Here is a 20,646-nt window from a genome sequence, read left to right on the forward strand (position 1 = left end):
TGTTAGACGTAAAGAAGAAATCAGGACTATAAAATGATAATGGATTATTAAGAATGTCTGTGGTCCCTCTTTTCCTAGAGACGAATTAAGGAATATTTTTTCCCCTTGAGCAGGGGAGCAAAGTATATTAAACTCTTTCCTTAGTCAAAAGCAATTTAATGAATTCTTTCTACTCCCCCAGCACCTTTGATTCCATAGTCTTCTCCCTTCCTGTGTTCTAATGAGAAGTTGACTTTCTAGTAAATTTAGTTAGAGAAAAACACTAGTGTTCCAGCAATCTAAAAATTTAGGGAAGACAAGCTGGGCAAGTGATGGTAAGAATGGACCAATGGATATTCTCCCAGTGGAAGATGTGATGGGGTTTGAAAAGCCTAAATGAGCCTTTCTCCAAGCTCAGCCTGGAGGAAGTGGGGCAGGTTCTTTCCGATGATTTGATCCTTGGAGTTTACAGGACAGTTGTGTTGTGTGAACCCACTGCTTCATCTCCATCCTCTCTTCCATTTGCCTGAGTTTGGTCTCCATCAGCCTGTGTCGACAGCCTCCTAAGTGGTTTCACTCAGAGCAGGATACTGGCTGATGTTCAACTCTGGGACCCCTGTGATCAGTCCTTGTCAGCTTCAAGGATACATGGTGCGTTGCTCCTTTGGATTTAAGAATAGTGCTCTGTAGTGTGGCAGGGCTCTTCAGATGTGCTCTAGGACACAGCCGGCAGTGGGCCAGCCTCCTTTCCCATAGAGATTCTGCAGAGGAATTCATCTGAAGAAAGCATTCTCCAGCTAATAGAGCATTTGGAAACAATTAATCTAAGGAATTAAGGATGCCATGTAGTCGAACTATATGGCAGCCTCAGCTGTTTAGCCTTCCTGGGGGGGAAATGCAGTCTTTCAGCAAGCATTTATTAAAATACACAGCATTACACCCAGAGCGATGCAGGGTAGAAAAGAAGATGCAGACCTTGTAGCATTCTCAGCTAACTGGAAAAAGAGGATGTGCAGAATTCAGCTACTCTAGAAAAGCAAGCTATTCGTTCTGGCCACAAACATTTGTTGGGTGCCCCATGGGTCCAGGCTCTGTGTGATGCCCTGAGATACCAAGATGACACCAAGATACCTTAGAGAGCCTAATGTTATTCTAAGGACCTACACATGGAGCTCAGAGAAGATCAACAGTTGTAGGAGACACTGGAATGGCCATCCTGGGAAAAACGAGTCCTAAGCTGAGACTTGAAGTTGCTGACCAATATGGAAGAGGAAGGTGGAGGTCCCTCCAGGCTTGAGGAACGAGGTGAACATATGTGTAGAGAATCACGCTCTGTGACTTTTCTTTTATTTTTTTATTTTTTCTTTGCATCAGCTCGTGGGCAAGAAGCAAAGGGAGCTACAGGGGTTTAGAGAGCAGTTTTCAAAGGAGTACAGGTCCACCCAAGGGAGGATGTAAAGGATAGGGTTGGCATGAGGTTATGCAGGGATTTGAATGGCAGCCTAAGGAGTCAGGTGGACAGTGGGCATTAACACTTTTTGATAAGGAGAATGGGGTCAGCAGCATTTTTAGAAAATTAAAGCAGGGGAGGTGTGGGGAATAAGTTTTTCTTTTACATTAAAATCCAGGTGGAATTGTTGGTTCTTGACTATTTTGATCTAAATTTACACTTTGGTTTCCAGGGAACTGCTCCTAGTGTTAATGCTAGTTCCACTGATCCTGACCCCACTGTCACCAGGGATCCTGAGCCAGATGTTGGCTAGCAGGATGGCTCTTCCTACATCAGGATGACCTTGTCTTGGGAACTCTTTGTTTCTTCCAGGTTTTGATGAAGAAGGAAGCCTGTACGTTCTTAAGGGTGATCGCACAATTGAGTTTGACGGCGAGTTTGCAGCCGATGTCTTGGTGGAGTTTCTTTTGGACGTAAGCATTTATGCCGAGTGGCTCTGCGTGGAGCTTTTGGGGTTCAGGTATAGGGGAAACTAAAAGCCCAAAGTAAGAACACAGAAGCTGGATAACGTGACTTGGTCTAAGACAGATTTCTCAGACTTCACAAAGAATTAAGGAGTGCTATTTACTTCCACTGGGAAGCTGGCCCTTCACTCATCTTAGAAGCTATTTAATTAGTGATCAGAGAGTCACAGATTGGGACTGTGTAGTAGTAACATGTTAATTCTCTTAGCAATCATACACCAACATCCCCTGAAATTCCCTCGGCTTTGTTCCAGGGCTTCTGAAGAGGAGGTGGGGAGCGTGGGAAAGAGAAGTGAATAATCATCTGAAGATCGGTGGGGAGAGGAGTAACATCAGCTGAAAACCCTTCACGAAGGGTAACTCAGAGCACAATAAAAAGGAACCGAGCTAATCGCTAATCAGGCCCCAATATCATCCTTCCTCTCAGCCATGGAGTTATACCACCCTCAAATCCACATGCTCAAGCAAAGAATGGAACAAATACTATAAAAATAGTTTACGTACAGATAAAATCCCATTTTCAATAACAGCTGTGAAGTTCCAGCCGCTTTTGAACACAGATTCCGATACAGAAAAAGAACACCCATACGGATGATTCTTTATTTACCAGCTAGTCCACAGTGGCCTATTGCCTTTCCTGCACAGCCTCAAAAACCCAGAGAAAGAGAATCAAAAGTGAGTCGCAAGTCTCCTCCAATGAAAAAGTGCCTGTGGTCTCTGCTTGGCCCAGAACTGCAAGCCTTAAACAAGTTGAGGGCAGCAACTCTGGGCCAACATGGCACGGCCTCAGCTCTATCAGCAAGGCCGGTGCTTTCGAAGCATGTAACAAAAAACCAGACTCGAGCTACCTTAAACAACAAGCAACATGATTGGCTCCCACAAATAGAGAACCAGAATGAAGGCAGATTTTAGACTTGATCAAATCAGGGCTCCTGCTCCATTTTTCTCTGTAAATCACGGGTAATGTTGTTTTTAGTGTATTGGCTTTGTCCTCAAGCGGATTGTTCTCAAGTTGGTTATCAGCTAGCCAGCAGCAGAACTTAATACATCACATTTCCTCGTTCATAAGCAACAGTGGGTGGGTGGGTGGAAGGAACTTCCCATGTTCTCTTTAAAAGGAAAGCACAGCCATTGCATTTCCACTGTCTCTATTCCTAATGCTGTAATCCACTTCTTCTTGTAAGTGCATATGTATATATTTTTTTGTACACCTGAAATTAATATATATATTAAATAATTTATATTTAAATAAAATAAATAAATAAATAAATAAAGTGCAAAAAAAAAAAAAAAAAAACGAAAAGCACAACTTTCCCCAAGCTTCCAGCAAATCTTCCCCGGAGACCCACTGGCCTTAGAATGGAGTCACATGCCATTCGGGCATCAATAACTGGCAAGAGAAATAGAATTGCCCCCAGACCCTTCAGCCCACTCCTTGAGTTAAAATCAGTTCCTCAAAAGACTGTGCTCCTTTTGGGGGGTGGGGGATGGATGCTGAGGGACAAACCACAAAGTCCACGACTTGTCTCCACAGCCCTCTGCCTATGTGCCTGATGTCTGGGGAAAGAACAGCTCTCTTATTTGAACTTATTGTGTGTGTGTGTGTGTGTGTGTGTGTGTGTGTGCGTGTGTGTGATTTCAGCTAATTGAAGATCCAGTGGAGATCCTCAACAGCAAACTGGAAGTCCAGGCCTTTGAACGTATTGAGGACCAGATCAAACTCATTGGCTTTTTCAAGAGTGAGGACTCAGAATGTAAGTTGTCTGTCAACCCCAGCCTGTTGGTGGAAAGGCTAGGTCCCCAACAAGTTATGTCAGCTTATCCATGAAGAGGATAGGTCATTGGGATAACCTATGCTGGGGAGAGAGGAGAATCTTCCTCAAACCCCATGCAAGGGGACACAGGCATAAATTATGCAAAACAGGGAGAGGAGCTCAAAGAACTCTAAGGTTGGGCCACGTCCACTGGACTTGAAGACAGGAGTGTTTTATGGAAGAGAGAAAAGCCCTTCCTCCACTTTTTCCACCTGCCTACCTCCAGTTGGATTCTCCCCTAAAACTGGACAAATATTGGGCTGTCTTCCTGGCGTTGGCAGCTCGTGTGGCCACTAGTTGGAGAACTTCTCAGTCACTTGGACAGCATCAGAGGAAAATCTGGGTAGGGTTGGGCTTCACAGCTGCAGCACAATATGGAAAGTTGCTGGCCAAGCCCCGCTGACCACCAAGGCTGCCTGCAATAGCACACCACACCCTTGGGTATATTGCCTTTCAAAGCTTTGTGGCTGGGTTTTGGGTGGGCACAGGAACATATCATAGCATCAGCACAACCCATAACAGGAGTGTGAGGGTGATGAGTGGGAGTCAGGAAGAGTCAGGAAGGGAAGGAACCAGGAAGACTAACTACCTGAGTACCTTTTTGTTAAACTGCTTTGGCCACATGAGACCCATGAGTTAAGCCTTTTTCTGGTGTCTCAGCTTTGGAGAGAGAGAAAGTGTTGGAGGGAGTGGCCGTAACTATGAAAAAAAATCTAGTAGCATTAGTACATGGGGGAGGTGCAAGTAAGGGCTGCTTGTGGCTATTTCTGGAAACTCCAAAATATTTTGGAATTATCTGTCAAACTGTGTCTCTATCCCACCTGCCAAATGGCATCTTTAGTCATCTCAACAACCCACCAATTTTCTCGCTCCTATGACCCAACTGAACTGTCTTCTCATTTACTACATAAAAGCCTCTATTCACCCTCCTTAAGAGGGTGTTGGGGAAAGGTGGCTATCCTGGAGTTGTGTCCCAGTCCTTCTTTAGGTGACTTTGTTTTAATTTTCACATTTCTATATAGATGCTGACACCTCTGGGGTGCTTCTCATGAGATCAGAGTAGAAGTCTAGGCTAGGTTTCCTGAATACAACTGCTATTTGAATGAGGCTAAAGGTTCGACCCCAGTTTGAAGCACAAACCTGGGATTAAGTTTGCTCCACCCTTCATCTTAAAAGGCACAGAGAAAAGGGAGTTCCCCTGACATAGGTCTAGACCATGCTTTCTATCAGGATAGGCGTTTACAGAGGTGGAGAATGGTTCATCAGGGACAAAGGGGTCAGGGGAGGGGGAACAAAGGGTTCCGATGGAGCCCACTACTACATTAAAGAGGCACAAATGGATTAGCTATGACTCTGCCATTTCACTTTCTATACCCTCCCACTTAACCTCTGTTCCTTCTCCGTATCTCCAACCCATCTCCTTCTCCTCCATCCAATCCTCTACCCCAACTCTCAGGTTATACGATAAATTTTGTGACAACCCAGTTATTTTGTGAGGATGAGTTTCATGAACGCATACTAGTATATGCAGGTGTTCTTGTACAGTTTCTAGTTCCTCTCTCACCTGTGCTAATTGTGCTCGCCTCTATTCTAGCACTTATCACACTACGCTGTGGTCTTTGGAGGATCCAGAACTCTCCCTGGGCTGTGAGCCTTTGATCATTGTTTTTGTCTTACTCATCTTGGTGTCTCCTGAGCCAACAGTATTCTTGAAGTATTTTTGTTGACTATTAGAAAATTCTGCACGCTCCTGGGATTCTCACATGAGCCTATGCCACTGGCGATGAAGGGATGTGGAATTCCATGAAACTGAAAAAGTTCATGTTGTTAAGAATGAATCATTGACTCTCAAAGACACGGAATTTGTGTGGAATAACTACCACCATTACCATTACCATCAGCCTCACATCTAAGGCTGTTTTCCCCGAGGAAGTGCAGTAAGGCACAATATGGCCGTACACACATGGTCTCATGCTTCTCTTCATGTATGGACTCATGTTTGGGACCGGAGTCAAGTATAGTCTTGATTAACTTTAAACCATCCTTTCAAGGGTTCAGAATAAAAAAGGAAAACTTACAAAACCGGAAAAGAAAAACTAGGATTTACCAGAAAGCTCCTGCTAAGACGTTTAAAATACTTTGGTGATGCCATTTTTGATTGAGTTGCATTATATACTAAGGTGGATTTTCTCCTTACTTTGTGCTCATTTATACAGCTAGCTGCACTCTCTCTAGAGGGCACACATAGCTAGCAATGAGTGTGAGTGAAAGAATTTTCCTTTTTGTCTGGAGTTTGACATTTCCTTTTCACTCCGTTGTACTCTTTGGGTTTTCTTCTTTCCATCTACTGATTTCATAAAACATATAAAAGTGTGGTAAAAAGTTCTTTGGGGTGACTGAATGCCAGCCAACTCAAAATCCTTGGGGAAAGTGTGGGTTTATACAGTACTATAATAAATAATTATTTATCTAAATAATATCTACTAAATCAGTCTCCAATCGGGATTAATTGGCTTCCCACTTCTCTCTTCATTATTTAAAAAGAGAAATGTCTGCAATTTGCATCTTGAAAATGTCTCTCCTTTTTATCTTTTACCTCTTAGATTACAAGGCTTTTGAAGAAGCAGCTGAACAATTCCAGCCTTACATCAAATTTTTTGCTACCTTCGACAAAAGTGTAAGTATCTATGAAACTCCAATTTGAACACTTTTTCGTAGGTACAAAATATTAATGTTTGAACTTTCCACCACCTTCTCTTTCCTTTTAGCAACCTTAACCACCCACTATCCAGTAATACTTGCTTCAGAAGTGTTAGAAATAGTGGTAGTAAATCACTATTGAATAAGAGATGAGTACAAAGATAATTAATTCACAGCACGCCAGGGCATTTGTGAAAATATCCAGTGAAAATGCTGCACCACTCATTATCAAGTTCAACATTAAGAATGGGAAATGTGTGAGCCCAGGGTGTGCAGGACATTGTCACTGCTTTCTTTTCCTTTAGAGCTGTCCTATCTCTCCCTGGGGTTGGATACTTAACCTCTTCTGGGTTAGGACGGGGGATGGGATGGGGAGGGGCATTGACTTCTGAAGCCCTGGGTGCTTCAGAAAGTTACCTGCATCTTCAGGAGATGTCACTGATGTACTTGTCTATAGTTCAATTGTTCTTTAATTTCTGGATGTGGCAAGTGCTTTTATAAGAGCAGCAGAGAGAGAGAGACCTTGAATCAATGGATAATTTATTTGGGGTCTACTGTGGTTAGAGTACTGCACTCTGGCTCTAGGTACTAAAATGGCTACTATTTATCCAGTGCTGTCAGTGTGTTGGGCACAATTTGATATATTGTGTTTATATTATTTCTAACCCTTTAAACAACTTTGACACGTAAGAACCCCCACTTTCTGGATGAAGAAAGAAAATTTTAGTAAGGTTAAGTAATATCCAAGGTCTCCAGCAAATTAATGGTAGTGCTGAGATCCCAATTTAAGACAATCTGTGCTCCCCAACCCCTGCCCTTTCCTCTGTATCACCCCATTAAGGAGAAGACTCTGTACCTACACTTGAAATTCAGGGTACACACCCACACCTGCATAACATACGCACAACACACACATATATAGCACACAACACACATACATGACATACTTACAACATCCCCAACACACATGTAACATACACATACATTCACAAGCAATATACACATACGACACACACATATAACACCCCCATGACACACACACTCAGAGAACTTGAAGTGTTGTGTGGAAAACAAGCCTGTAGGTGCTAACGCAGGGAAGGACTATAATGAAAAGAAGTTACATTCAATTCATACATACATTGAACCACTTCTATGGATACGGCCCCTGTCTACAAATCTGCAATCCAGATGAAAGGTCCATAATCTAAGTTACGTCATCTAAGCTTGAAGAACGTTTACCCTAATTGGTTGAATTAGAGCTGGGAGAAATCTTGAGCAAGAATGACAGAAAGAGTAATAACTATCATTTAGTGTCGTAAGTACCTTTCAGGTGCCAGGCTTTGTGCTAAGAGCTTTCTGTAGGTTTTCTCATTTAATCTTCTCAATAGCCCTGTAAAAGAAGAATTCGTATTCTCAGCCTACCGAGGATGAAACTGGGGCACCGAGAGGTGAAGTGACTTGCTCCTGGTCACAAAAGGGGCTGTGCAGCTGGATGGAATCTTAGGTCAGCCCAACTTCAAAGTCAACGGTCTGTACTCCCCTCCTCCAGAGAAAGAAGCAAGACTTGTAAAACACGTAGCTGACATCTGGCACACAGTAACCTTCAGCGAAGGTTAGCTCACTATGAGTACAATTGTTCATGAAAGGGAGTCGTCTAGGCCCAAGAGGATGGAAACTGGAAGAGGAGATTAGTAGAGAAGGGGAGGTACAGAGAAGCCTAAACTAAATCCATCACTGACGTTTAGTTATGATGGACCAGGAGTGACTATAATGGCTCCTGGGTAAGAACTCATCTGAGGGAAGACAGAGTTGGGCAGACAAGCTTGGCCAAGCAACAAAGCCTCAGTTCTTAGAAGGGTGGTTCAATGCAGAGTGCAGGGTGGTGTCAGTTTTCAGATGTGCTTCCCATCCCAACCAGATGGCTGCATGTCTGTGGCCCATGAAGAAGGTGAGGTCAGGCTATAATTAAGAACACAGAGGCTCTTCACTAAAACCTCTATAAGATACTGAGTCATGAGTGCCACTGTTCACGCTGCCTGGTAGGATTTCATGACATTCGAAAAGAGAAAGACACACTCTGTATCTACATGGAACACAGGGAAGAGTTGTTGCACTGAGAGAACTCAATGCCACCTGGGACTTAAGAACTTGCACCCATCAATTGGGTGGGTGTGTGTGTGTGACAAAGCCCAGTGGGAGATAGTGAAGTCCAGCATAGCTGCCCCCATCACGCTGCTCAAAATGGCACACAATTTAAAACTTATGAACTGTTTATTTCTGGACTTTTCCATTTAATATTTTCGGACGGCCGTTGACTGCGGGCAGCTGAAACCACGGAAAGCGTTATGGCAGATAAGAGGGGATTATTGTATGTGAGTTGGAGAACTGTAAAGGGGGTGAGCTGTCAGGGCTGCCGGTGTCCATTTGGAAGTTAGCAGCTTCCAAGCACTGCCCATATTGGTATCCCCCCAAGGAACTTTTAAAACTATGGATTCCTGGACCCTCGCCCTGGAAATTTGGATTTTCTAGGATTTCTGACAGGGTATAGGAATTTGCATTTTCCAAAAGCTCCCAAGGGGTTTGACCTGGCACACTGGTTTGTGACCAGTCCTGATTTATGGAACCTGATCCTAAACCAAGCCACACAAGGGCCCAACATCTCTAAGCAAATGGAGCAAGAGAGGGTCAGAAGGCTAAAGATAGCGTCCACTCTCCTACACCTTCCAGTGTGAAAAATGTCAGTTCTAATTATCCCATGTCGCCTCCCACTGACTTGTTCCTTTCTTGGAATGAACACTGAGAAGCAAAAGCATGTTTCAAACCATCCTGGGGCCAAAAGAAGCTGTGATTATCTCAACAAAATTAATGGAGAAGACACATATTGAAAAGGCCTAAATTTAGTGAGTCGGTTGCATTTGCAACAGCTGAAATGGCTTACTAACTGGTAAAAAAAACATCTGTATCAAAATTCATTTAGAGGCAAATGTCAAAAAAAAGGGCCATTGTACATTGTGTTTTTCTTGTCTTTGGCAAAATCTATTCCAACTAGTTCAACAAACAAACAAACAAAAAGGCACAAAATAATTCATTATATGGACCTCTTAGGCTTTCAATAGTAAAATCCATTTTCACATAAGTGCTCTGCCCATGAACCAGGTCTGGTCCCAGAATAGTGGCCCAGATACAGTAGGCCCCACTAAATACTTGTTTTATGTCAACGAATGAATCAATGCCTCAATCAGTTAAATCTCCTTCCATCCCTACCACAATTAATAGAATGAAAGGAGATACTCTAAGATCCATGATGAGGGCACTCCGTGATGGTGGTGGGGACTCGGGAAAAGTTTTCTCAGCCATCCCCAGACTTAAACTTAAGAACATTATGATTCAACCTTAGTTTCATGATCTTAACATTGCAGACCCAGACACTGCCATTCAAGGACCAGAGACCCACTCCTCAATGCTCACACGCACACACACAAGTGGCCCCACACTGCTTACCTCCACAGAGGCTCTCAGGAGCTGCTTTTCATCTTCGGGAAGTCTGAATTCTAGCGGACTGTGATGGGTGAACAAATTGATGACAGCGCGTTACCAGAGGAAGGGGAAACATCTCACTAAACACGTGCAGCGCCAATGTAACATTTATAGGGACGTATATTCCTTTCTTTACAGTGTCAAGGAGAAGGTCATTTTCTAATGAAGGGAAAGTTGGCGTACTGGCACACTGGTAGTTTAGAACACTCCACTGCCTGGGTTTGAATTCTGGCTCTGTCCCCTCCAGGTAGGATACTCCGATTGTGCCTTGGGTGCCCCCATTGTAGAAGAAGTATAATAATCACTTTTAGCTCATACAATCCAAGTGAGGATTCATGAAGTAATCCACCTAAAACACTTTGTAACAGTGCCTGCCACGTAGCAAGTACTCTTTGTGCTTGCTCTTATTATTGTTTTTGTTTATCCAGTCAATTTCCAGTTCATATAGGCACCGTTTCTTGGCTCCTAAAATATACATAGTAAGTGAGCTCAGAAAGCCAGAATCCAATGTCATTTTCAAGCCTATTTTAGGATTGGCCCAGCTTGGTGAAGAGCTGTGAATAAAACCAGACACTGATTGTACAGTTGCTGGTTACCCCATGTCCCCCACCCCATCATCCACCCCAACCCCCAACCCTTGGAAGAGGGAAAAAAGTAAGAAAAAACCCCACATCTTCCTGTCTCTTAAGACAAAATCAACTTGGCAGTAAAATCTCCGCTGACGGACTAGCTGCATTTCTTTCTATTAAGTACTTTCTATTAAGAAATGTCTTTTGGAACCTGGAATTAATAGCAATGGATGATGAAACCCATAGGGGTACCAATGTTTCCTCCGAATGGACCTCCTTGTGTAACACCCAGTTCCGCCCCCTCCCCAATTAGTCCCGGCTGCCCGGGGGCCACTGCATTGTCAGTTACCACCGCAGGGCGTCAGCTCTCAGGCAATTGCTCTTTCAAGTTTCAAGGAAACCACTGTTCATCCCTGTGCTTTCTTGGACCACAGCTCTGAACTAGAAAAGAATGGCATTGGTCTTCTACAAAGCACTGCACATTCCAGGCCTCTCAAATCATTTCACAAAAAGAGGTCTGCAGGCGAACACAGCAACCATTCAGCCCTGACAAGACCATGCAGCCACTTGAATCAAGAGAGGGGATCCCTTCCAGGCTCTGTCTGGCTCCCGGAGCTTTTGATCTGGTGGAGGGTGAGCAACTCAACCTGGCTTGCTGGATACTATCCCAGTTTTAGCTCTGAGAGGGACTCTAAATCCAGGAAAATCCCTCCACTCTGGACAAACCGGGATGGTTGGCCACGTTCTGACTGGTAACCAAGCAGGCAGTGCCCAGAGTCTGACAAACCATCACACAAGTCCAGGACTAAGACAACCCTAGGGCCAGTGCTTCAACCTAAGTACAAGAAGGGTTCATGCACTGAGCAAGAATCAATAGGTTGGCCTCTGATTCTGAATACCTGTCTGCCTTAAATTGTTCCTATCAATAACTTATTCTATCAAAATTGGTTCAGTTATATTGACACGTCCCAGGACACTGAGCATCTCTGTTGACATTTGTTTCCTCCTCCTGGCAAATACAGTGGAGTGATGGCGATTGTAGAATTAGATTCCCCACTTTGCATTCTGTCTGCTCCCTGACGATGCTTGGCCTTGGTTGGCCAGATAGGTTCTTCCCTCCCTATCTGTCCTTGTTTGATGGGTCCAGCCGGGTCTTAGGTGATGAGTTCTTATCACTACAACATTTAAGTTACAACCAGGCATGTCTTTGCCTGAGAACACACACACTCCTTGTAAATGGACCATCCACTGCTACTGTAGGCTAGCATTCAAGGAAACTATTGTGATGTTTCTCATTGGCACAGGTTGCAAAGAAATTGTCCTTGAAGATGAATGAGGTTGACTTCTACGAGCCATTTATGGACGAGCCCGTTGCCATCCCTGACAAACCTTACACAGAAGAGGAGCTCGTGGAGTTTGTGAAGGAGCACCAAAGGTGCCCCAGATGGCATGCAGGGGGGTGGAGTGGGGGGATCCAAGGTCTGGGGAATGGAGAAGAGCCCTCGGGCCTGACATTTCAGAACCCCAAGAGCAACAACCTGGAGCTAGCACCCCCAGCAGAACTGAACTCACTAGAATGGTTTTGTTGGTCATCAGTCAGTGGCAGGGATGTCGCTACGTGTTCTGAACGTGGGTCTACACTTGCAGATAGGGTTGGACCACCTACTCCCAGTCAGCAAATCCCCTCGAAGTCAGACAAAGATGTAAGTAAAATTCTACAATAATAATAACAACAGTGACACAGAGGCAGCCTCCTGATACGCCAAGTACCATGGCAGGTGCTTCGGGAAACAATATTATCTACTATTTAACATGATGGGGTAATTGTTATTAACTCCATTTTACAGGTCAAGGACTTGGACTCTGGGTTGTTAAGTAACTCAGCCAAGGATGAACATTGTATCCACAGAACTTCCCGGAGAGGAATATTTGACATCACTGAGAGTAGCCCTAGCACGGACCAGCAAACTGTCTCTGTAAAGGGCCAGATAGTAAATATTTCAGGCTCTGTAGACCAGATGGTCTCTGTTGTAACACCAGCCCTGCTGTTGTAGTGTGAAAGCAGCCGTAGACACCGTGTGAATGACTGGGTGTGGCTGAGTCCCAAAAAAGGTTATTTATAAAAATAGGAGGCACTGGTTGGATTTGGCCCATCAGCAGTAGGTCTGCTGACCCCTGCTCTGGATGGAGAGGCAATATTGGAACATGGTGGTGGGTTCACCACTGGGTCCACCCATCCTCCTTGCTCACATATGCTCGTTGGACCTGGAGCACTGTGATTCCATCACCCAGTCAGTCCCGGTCCCTACAGGGAAGCAGTACTCGGAAGAGCAAATATCAACATATCGAGCACTACTTGAAACATTCAGAAAGAAATAAAACCGTGTACAAAATACAGATCCTACCTGCTCCTCCAAACATCCCTAACGGGCTTTTGGTGGATGACCCTGATGGTAAAAAAAAAAAAAAAAAAAAAAAAAAAAAAAAGACTCCTTGTTTTCTCTCTCAGTCCCCCTCATTTGGGGCCTGCTCTGGCTACTCAGGAGTGACACCTGTCTGGGAGGAGAGAAATGGCCTCTTGCCCTGGGAATGAGCTGACCCTGTGCCCTCTGACCCTTTGTTTGTAACAGACTTCGTAATCCTTGGGTCAAATGGGTCTATGAAAAGGCTGACAGCTTTAGGCTCAGCTCCCAGTGTGACACAGCAGGGTGAGGGGTAAGCCTCAATGTCTGTGTGGTGGCGTCTCAGTGTCTGCCATGGTAATCTCTACTCAAGGAATCTCTCTCTTTTTTTTTTTTTCAGACCCACCCTACGTCGCCTACGCCCGGAAGACATGTTTGAAACATGGGTAAGAAAGTGGCAAACTCCTGTCTTGTAGAGACCAGTATATTCCCCAAGAGAAATACCCCTTTGAGTTCCAAAACTCAACCCAGTTTTATTTAGCTGTAGCAGATGTCTGGATGGTCGGGGATTTGAAACGTGGATAACATCATGCTCAATTAAAACCCAGCTCTCCATGGATCCAATTTACGCCTCTTTGGTGCTACCCATGAGGCAAAATTTATTTCTCTCTGAGTTCATTTCCCATGGTGACCACTGGCTTCCGTTCACTGGCCATAGAGACCCAGGATAACAGAGTGGAAAGAGCTCCTGCTATGGAATATAGAGACTTAGGTTCAAATCTAGAATTTGCTCCATAGCTTTGCATTTAATACCAAGTCATGTGACAGTTCTAGGCTTCAGTTTCTGCCTCTAAAATCAGGGCTTTCTTGTAAGGATGAGTGACGTGAAGAGCCCAGAATATGGTAGGTGCTTGATCAATGAATGGTAGCTATTTTTATCAATTTCAATTCATGCGGCTGGAAAGCGCTGAGTCAGACTGTCCTCTCCGTCTAAGTCAGAGACAACAGGTCAGGTGGGTCAAGGTGTATTCGAAAGAGGGTCATAGAGATCCAACCTTTCACCCCACCTCAGTTTTGTACAAAATTCCATAAACAATAGCAATCAAAGTCTGTGGAGCATTTTTCCAAAGCATTTCACGTATCCTTTTACTTGGATCATTCAACAGTTCTAGAAAGTGATGGAGAACATGTGTTATCATCACTCGAGGACACATACTTAATAAGCATTAGATCTTGGGACTTAAATTTTGGACCATCTGGGGCCAGATCTCATGTTCTTTCCAGCATAACCTCCCGAGAGTGGGCCACGTCCCACAAGGCACCATTTTGGCAGAGGGGCTGCGAGTGGGGAGGAGAAAGGGATTCAGATGGAAGTATTTATTTACTTATCTCTATATTTATTTATTATTAATTCAGAGTCTAGAGGGATGGGTGAACAGAGCCATAGAGTAACTTGACACATTCTGTTTTGCTGGCATGTAACTCATGTGGATGTCTATAGGTAGAGTAAACATTTCATAAGACACTGAAGGGCAAATAATCCACTCAAAGGAGTGGATCCCCTAAGAACAACACAGCACGATAGAAACTTATTTTTACAGCATCCCAACCTTTCAAAAACGTAAACTTCTAAGCGTCTTGTTATTAGATTTAAAAAGTAACAAAGAGGTGCAACAGTGCTTCAAAAATATTTCTTTTTACAACCTTTTTACTTAAAATCATTTCAGACATAGCAAGTAGTGCAAAGAATTCCCTGATCTCTTTACTCAGATTCCCCAAATGTTAACATTTTACCACCTTTGCGTTATCATGCTCTTTTGATAAATATACAGATCATTTTTCCCTGAACCACTTGAGAGTAAGGAGCAAACATAGTTTCCGTTTTACCCCTAAATACCTGAGCTGTTCCCTGGCCCAGGATAAAATCCTGGGTCACACACTTGTGTTTGGGTGTTATGTTTCTTTAGTTGCCTTTGATCTGGGATACGTTCTTGGTCTTTCTGTGTCTTGCGTGACACAAGGTACCATTTAAAATGGAGAGTGATTACTACTGTTCTGCCCTGCTGTGCCTCCATTCTTAGGTCTTCTGTTTATTTTCTTCATACCTAAGCGATGAGTGTCAATTACCTAGACACCCGGAGGGCAGAGACGACAAAATTGCAGATCCCCTCTCTCAGGCCTTTCCTCACTGATAGTGTCACACCCCAAACCACAACATTCCACAGTGGGACAGTCTAGGTCCTGCCCCTCCCCCAGCCACAAATACCCCTCGGCCCCCACCCTGCCCTGCAGAAATGCTCCCCCTTAACCATATCGGACGTGGGTGTTCAGGAAAAACATCCACTGTCTGGCTTCAACGGAACTCACTCTGTTTTCTTTTCACGGAATGAATAATGTACGTCACAGACGTTTGCTATAATATAAAATAACAATGATGGCTCATATTTTCCACACTAGTATAGATTCAAGTGTTTTCTAAGAAGGAATGGACTGTGTATTAAGTTTAACCTGATCGAGAAAATGGCATTGGACTGGTTTACTCCTTTCCAACACCCCATCCTGGAATACTCACATGACTTCCACCGAACTCCCATGCAGACCTAGCCCGCCCCTCATCCATGTCTCCAACTCAGAGGGGAAGGCAGGACAGGCCCTACAGCGTCAACTTTGCATCCTGAAAAAGAAGCAGAAACCAACCTGTTAGCAGGCTCTGTGGGGAGTCCCTCCCCATGTCCCTTCCCCATCTCCCCGTGCCCGCCTAGGAGGGCACTGCTCCGAAGAACGGCATCACTGTGGGCTACTTGGCTACCACATCTTAAACCACAGATGTTGGGGTAATGGGCCCCATTAATGCACTTAGAAGTCTTTACCTTCAACACCTACTTCCCAGTTACTGCAAAATATTTCCATGAGATAGGAAAACTAGGTAGGGTTAAAGCAACTATTGGCCTCTCCCTGATTGTGCAGGTTTTTAAAGCAGCAAAGCACAGAAAGCACATAATTTATTATTACTAAAGAAATTGGTGCTTAGCAGTATCTGCTGGGTGTAAACCAGATAGATATTTATTTATTTAGCATAGTCAAAGACGGTCAAGGTGGGGCAGGGTGGTCTAAACCCAGTGCTGACATGTCCTTCCCCTTTGAGACTCTGCCTTCCAACTGGCTCTCCATCCTGGCAAGTGGTCAGCCAGAGTCCTGGGCATCAGCCCACAGGGATGGGAGCCAGCAGTTCCTCTAAAAGACTCCGCCCACTGTGGCAATGGCAAAGGAGTTCCAAGAGGGGGCCAGAAACCTCCAGAAGAGCTCCTCAGACACTCCATTGGACCAGGGAGGGAGTCTGCTACTTTTAACTGCATTTTTTTTTTTAACTTGGCCATCTCTTCTTTCAACATGAGAACAAACATTCAACAGAGACTGGAAGGAAACAGAAAATATGCACAGAGGGGCTCTATCTGGTTGGCGGGTGATTGATGTGTTAGTTTTCTCTTGGTAGCTCTCCTCTTTTTCTAATTGTCTTCAACCAGGATGTAAGATTTTTATCACCATACTTTTTTTAAGTCTATAGGCATTCATAAGAACCTATTACATTGTCCTAAGCACAAAGACTATAAAAATGAACATTGTTATCCTGTCCTCAGGCCCTCACAGTTCAGTTGATGAAGTAGTCTCAAAATATAGAATACCCGCCTGGTATGTTCTCTGCTATGACAGAGGGCCATATACAGTGCCAAGGAATCCAGAGCAACGTATTCACCGAAGCAACTCTCAAATCTCCAGTCCTTTTGGGGATCTGGGGCTTTAAATAAAGGTCCCGTCTCAATCTTTTAACTAAAGTAGGAACCACTGACTTGAGTTTGCAATATCTTCTGCAAACCCTGTCGAAGAACAACAGAATCATGGAGCCCATTCTGTGCTTTGGTGATGTCAAGGAGGACATTTTTTTCCACTACCCTCTTAGGTTCAGTATTGGAGGCCTGCAAATTAAAGTGACTAAAGACAGATTTGCTTGAGGAATAAATAAAAAAAAAAGATTTAATTATCTATTTATGCATGGGAGTTCACCAAGAAATATACCATCTGAATAGGGGATGGGGAGGGGCACTTCTGGGAGAACAAGTGACTTTTGGGGAAGCTAAATGGATACTTAGAAGACTAGATAGGAGACATGATAGCTCATGACAATGTCTGTCTGAGAAGACAAGATTAGCGTCGCACCTGGGTAGGGTGTTTACCACAATTGAATTCTTTGGGGAGGCTCTGCTTTTGGGCAAATAAGGGATTTCAGGAATTCAAATGCCTTTAGTTCAGAATAATTTTTATGCCACAGTGGCTTATTCTGGACCCCTTCAGTAAGTAGAAAGAGCATGGGTTTTGGGGCCAGACAGAACTGGCTTCAATCCTAGTTATGTCACATACGAGCTCTGTGGCTTGAGGCAAGCCACTTCAATTCTTTAAACATTGAACAGGAATAAGACTTTTGTTTGAGATTTAGAAACAATGTACTTACAAAGTACTGATATGCAGAGTGGCAAATGGCAAGTTTTACTGTTGCCATTTTAACCATGTTGTTATTTTAAGGCATAATCCCTCCCCTCAGGGAGCTTGCCATCTGGTTGAGAAAGGACGACTCATTCAAGTAAAAAAGAAAGATCATTTCCAAGACAATGTAATCCAAAGACCAAATGGGTGATCTGGTCAGAGGTTGTGGGGTTCAGAGAAAGCCCCTGGGGTGGTCAGTCCTGGGGATGGTCAGCTCGGCTCTTCCATTGAGTAACCCCGACTTACAGGCTTGCCCATGGGGTCTGCTCTGTGAATTTATTTCCGAAAGTATCTGGCACTGAGCACACACCTGCCTCTTTACAGGTGTTCAATACAGGCTTGGGTGCTGAATCTCTGAGACCCACAACGACAGATGCTCTTTGCTTTGGTTATAGCTCTCCATCCAGGAACCATAGGAGGCCTGGGGAGTGACAGCCATATTATGAGCCGTCTCTCAGCAAATGAATATGGATGCTTAATTCTAAAACCAATTTCCAAATGCATTCTAGAAGGGCACACAGAAATGAAGCCTGTTTCACGGAGTTAATACCACTGCCTTCACACTGATGGCAGGAGACAGAGACAGAGGGCAGCGTAATGAGAACTGAGCAGGGTATTCTGTCTGATAATAATAGCAAATGTAAAACAGGGAAACCCCTTCTGGCTGCTGTCAGATTTGTGTAATAAACCTGCACGCGTACCCGCGCAAACACACACACACACACACACACACACACACACACACACCCATCTGTAAAATTCAATTCCCCAGTGAATCTGACCTAGGCAATGCCCACTCTCTTGTTTTTAATAATAATATTTTCCATTTAATCTCTCTCAGAATTTTGGGAGGTTTTGTCCATTCCAAACTCAAGGGGAAAAATTAGCATTTAGATAGGATCGCACCAGCATTAAAATCAATTGAAATGGAAACAGGGATCATGGAGGGTTCAGATGCCTGGAGTTGTTTTCCCCTCCTCCCCCCATAGGATGATTCTGATATGACATTCCGAGTGCCCGTGTCAGTGATAATCAGTATTCACAGATTTGTCCCTGGTGCCTCATTCTCATACACATTCCTCTCCAAGTCTCCTGGGGATCACATTTCTTAGAACAGAGGTCCCTCCAAGCTCTGGCTCATCCTTCTGCAGGAATAATTGATGCAAAGGAGACATCAGCATATGGTCCTTTCTGTCCAGGACACAGAAACATGGAATACTACTTGCTCGCCCCACAGACTTGAAATACTCTCTAGATTCTTTGCTTCGTGCAGGCCCAATCGCCATACGCACTTTTCCCCATCACACCCCCAACCTTTCCTAGCCCCCAAATTCCAGACTCTTCCTGTAACTTCCCAAAGACATGCCTTAGAGGCCTATGGCAAGCTCTGGTTCCAGAGCAGAAAGGAACCCAAGGGAATAACTTAGAAGTCTGCAGAGCGCCCCCTACCGACTACACGGGTTTTCAATAGGAAATGTCTTAACAGTGAAGCACTCCCCTTGTGTGAACAAAACAGACTAACATCCTAGTTTGCCTCCTGTCTATAATGTAGAACTAAAGATTCCTGCCTGTTGCCTGCTTGGGGACAATTTCAGGATCTGTCGGCAGCGTCCAGAAGTTTCCATAATCTGGTGTATCACTGATTACATTTGCTGGTGGTGAATTCTTGAAACATAGACTGACATTGCATTCATTGAGCTATGCTGAGTACTTGTTGCCCTCAGAACTTCTGATGAGCGAGGCTCACATTCTTCCTCCTTTTGCCATTTCCTGCTGCTCTCCTGGACCCACCAGACCACAGGAGTGAGGCCCATTCAGTGCTAATGTCTTGTGTACAGTGGGTGTTCTCCTGTCTCGAAAACCCATTTACCAAACGCCATGCCTTCCTCCCAGTTGCTCATCAGTCTTTCTTTGCTGAATGTGCGCCCTGCTCTGTTGCTCTGCGTCTCGGTGTCGCTTCCCCGCCTCCCACTTCCATTCCAGCCTCTGAGTCTGTCCCTGACGCTGCCTTGGCTTCTCTCCACCTGGGAGTGTAACCTTTGATTCTTTTCTCCCACAGGAAGATGATTTGAATGGAATCCACATAGTGGCCTTTGCAGAAAAGAATGACCCAGGTAGGAACCCCCCACCCCCATCTGCTCTTTGACATCTTAAGCAGGAACTGGCTCCTCGCCTGTGTCAGCCCTCACCCTTTTTCTTCCCTCACTTCCTGTGGACAATGCAAGTGCAGGAAAATGGGCATCCCCGTGGTCGCCCGCTGGGTATGAACCCGTCTTCCATTGTGCACACAGCTAAGAGAAGAGCCATCAGAACCTCATTCTGCCTAGCTGCCCAAATTAGGAAGAAGCATTGAGTACTGGGAGGATATAAAAACATTCCAGCTTCACTCTGTGTGTGTGTGTGTGTGTGTGTGTGTGTGTGTGTGTGTGTGTAAGCTTCTGTGCACATTAAAAGTTTATACACCGATTTTGTGACCTAGCCTATATACATAAGAATCCTACCTTAAAATAACAATTTGGTCTGTCAAATATCATCTGTACTTAGGAAACTTAATGAAAAATATTTCCCTAAATAATGAGAACTGAGCAAAACAAGCAGCTGACCTCTAAAGTGCAAAATGACCCTAAAAACGGATGAGTAACTTTGTTTTACTTTGGAACTTGGACAACTTTTTCCTGGTTTCACTCTTTTTAACATCCGTGGGGCATGAAGCGCAGGAAAAGTTCATTTTGCAGCTGGTGAAATGCTGGTTCCCCTGGGCAGTGCTCTGTGACCACAAGGGTCCCCAAAGGGAAAGTGTAAGTGGAGATTCTGAGGTGGTTTGAGGAGACCTGGGACAACCCAGAAAGTAGCCGGACAAGGCAGGAGACTTCATTTCAGATGGCTAAGAGCCAGGCCTCGGGCTCTGAGGGGGCCTGGGCAGGGATTCCAAAACCTGACAGGGCAGAGAACCACAGGCGCCAAAGCCACCTCGGGCTGACCGAACGGGACCTTCAGGAACCTGTAATTTCACGGAGCTCTGAGGCAGTTTCTGAGGCACCACTGGGTTTGGGAACCACTGCTCCAGGTAATGTAGAACTCTATGGTACTCACCTGGGACCTCAGCCTCTCGTTCTTTCATAGGGACAGATG

The 20,646-nt window shown here is 44.5% G+C and overlaps 1 protein-coding gene across 1 annotated transcript in view; it reads left to right on the forward strand.

Moving 5' to 3' along the window:
* CASQ2 (calsequestrin 2) overlaps window positions 1-20,646 on the forward strand; it is a 59,494-nt gene that overhangs the window by 25,102 nt on the left and 13,746 nt on the right. The window contains exons 3-8 of the mRNA XM_081025393.1: window positions 1,802-1,902; window positions 3,596-3,707; window positions 6,371-6,444; window positions 11,878-12,008; window positions 13,376-13,421; window positions 19,574-19,628. Coding sequence (XP_080881519.1) covers window positions 1,802-1,902; window positions 3,596-3,707; window positions 6,371-6,444; window positions 11,878-12,008; window positions 13,376-13,421; window positions 19,574-19,628 — 519 coding nt within the window. The remainder of the gene's footprint in view (window positions 1-1,801; window positions 1,903-3,595; window positions 3,708-6,370; window positions 6,445-11,877; window positions 12,009-13,375; window positions 13,422-19,573; window positions 19,629-20,646) is intronic.

The sequence above is a fragment of the Rhinolophus hipposideros genome (assembly GCF_964194185.1).
Source record: "Rhinolophus hipposideros genome assembly, chromosome: 19".
Classification (NCBI taxonomy): domain Eukaryota; kingdom Metazoa; phylum Chordata; class Mammalia; order Chiroptera; family Rhinolophidae; genus Rhinolophus; species Rhinolophus hipposideros.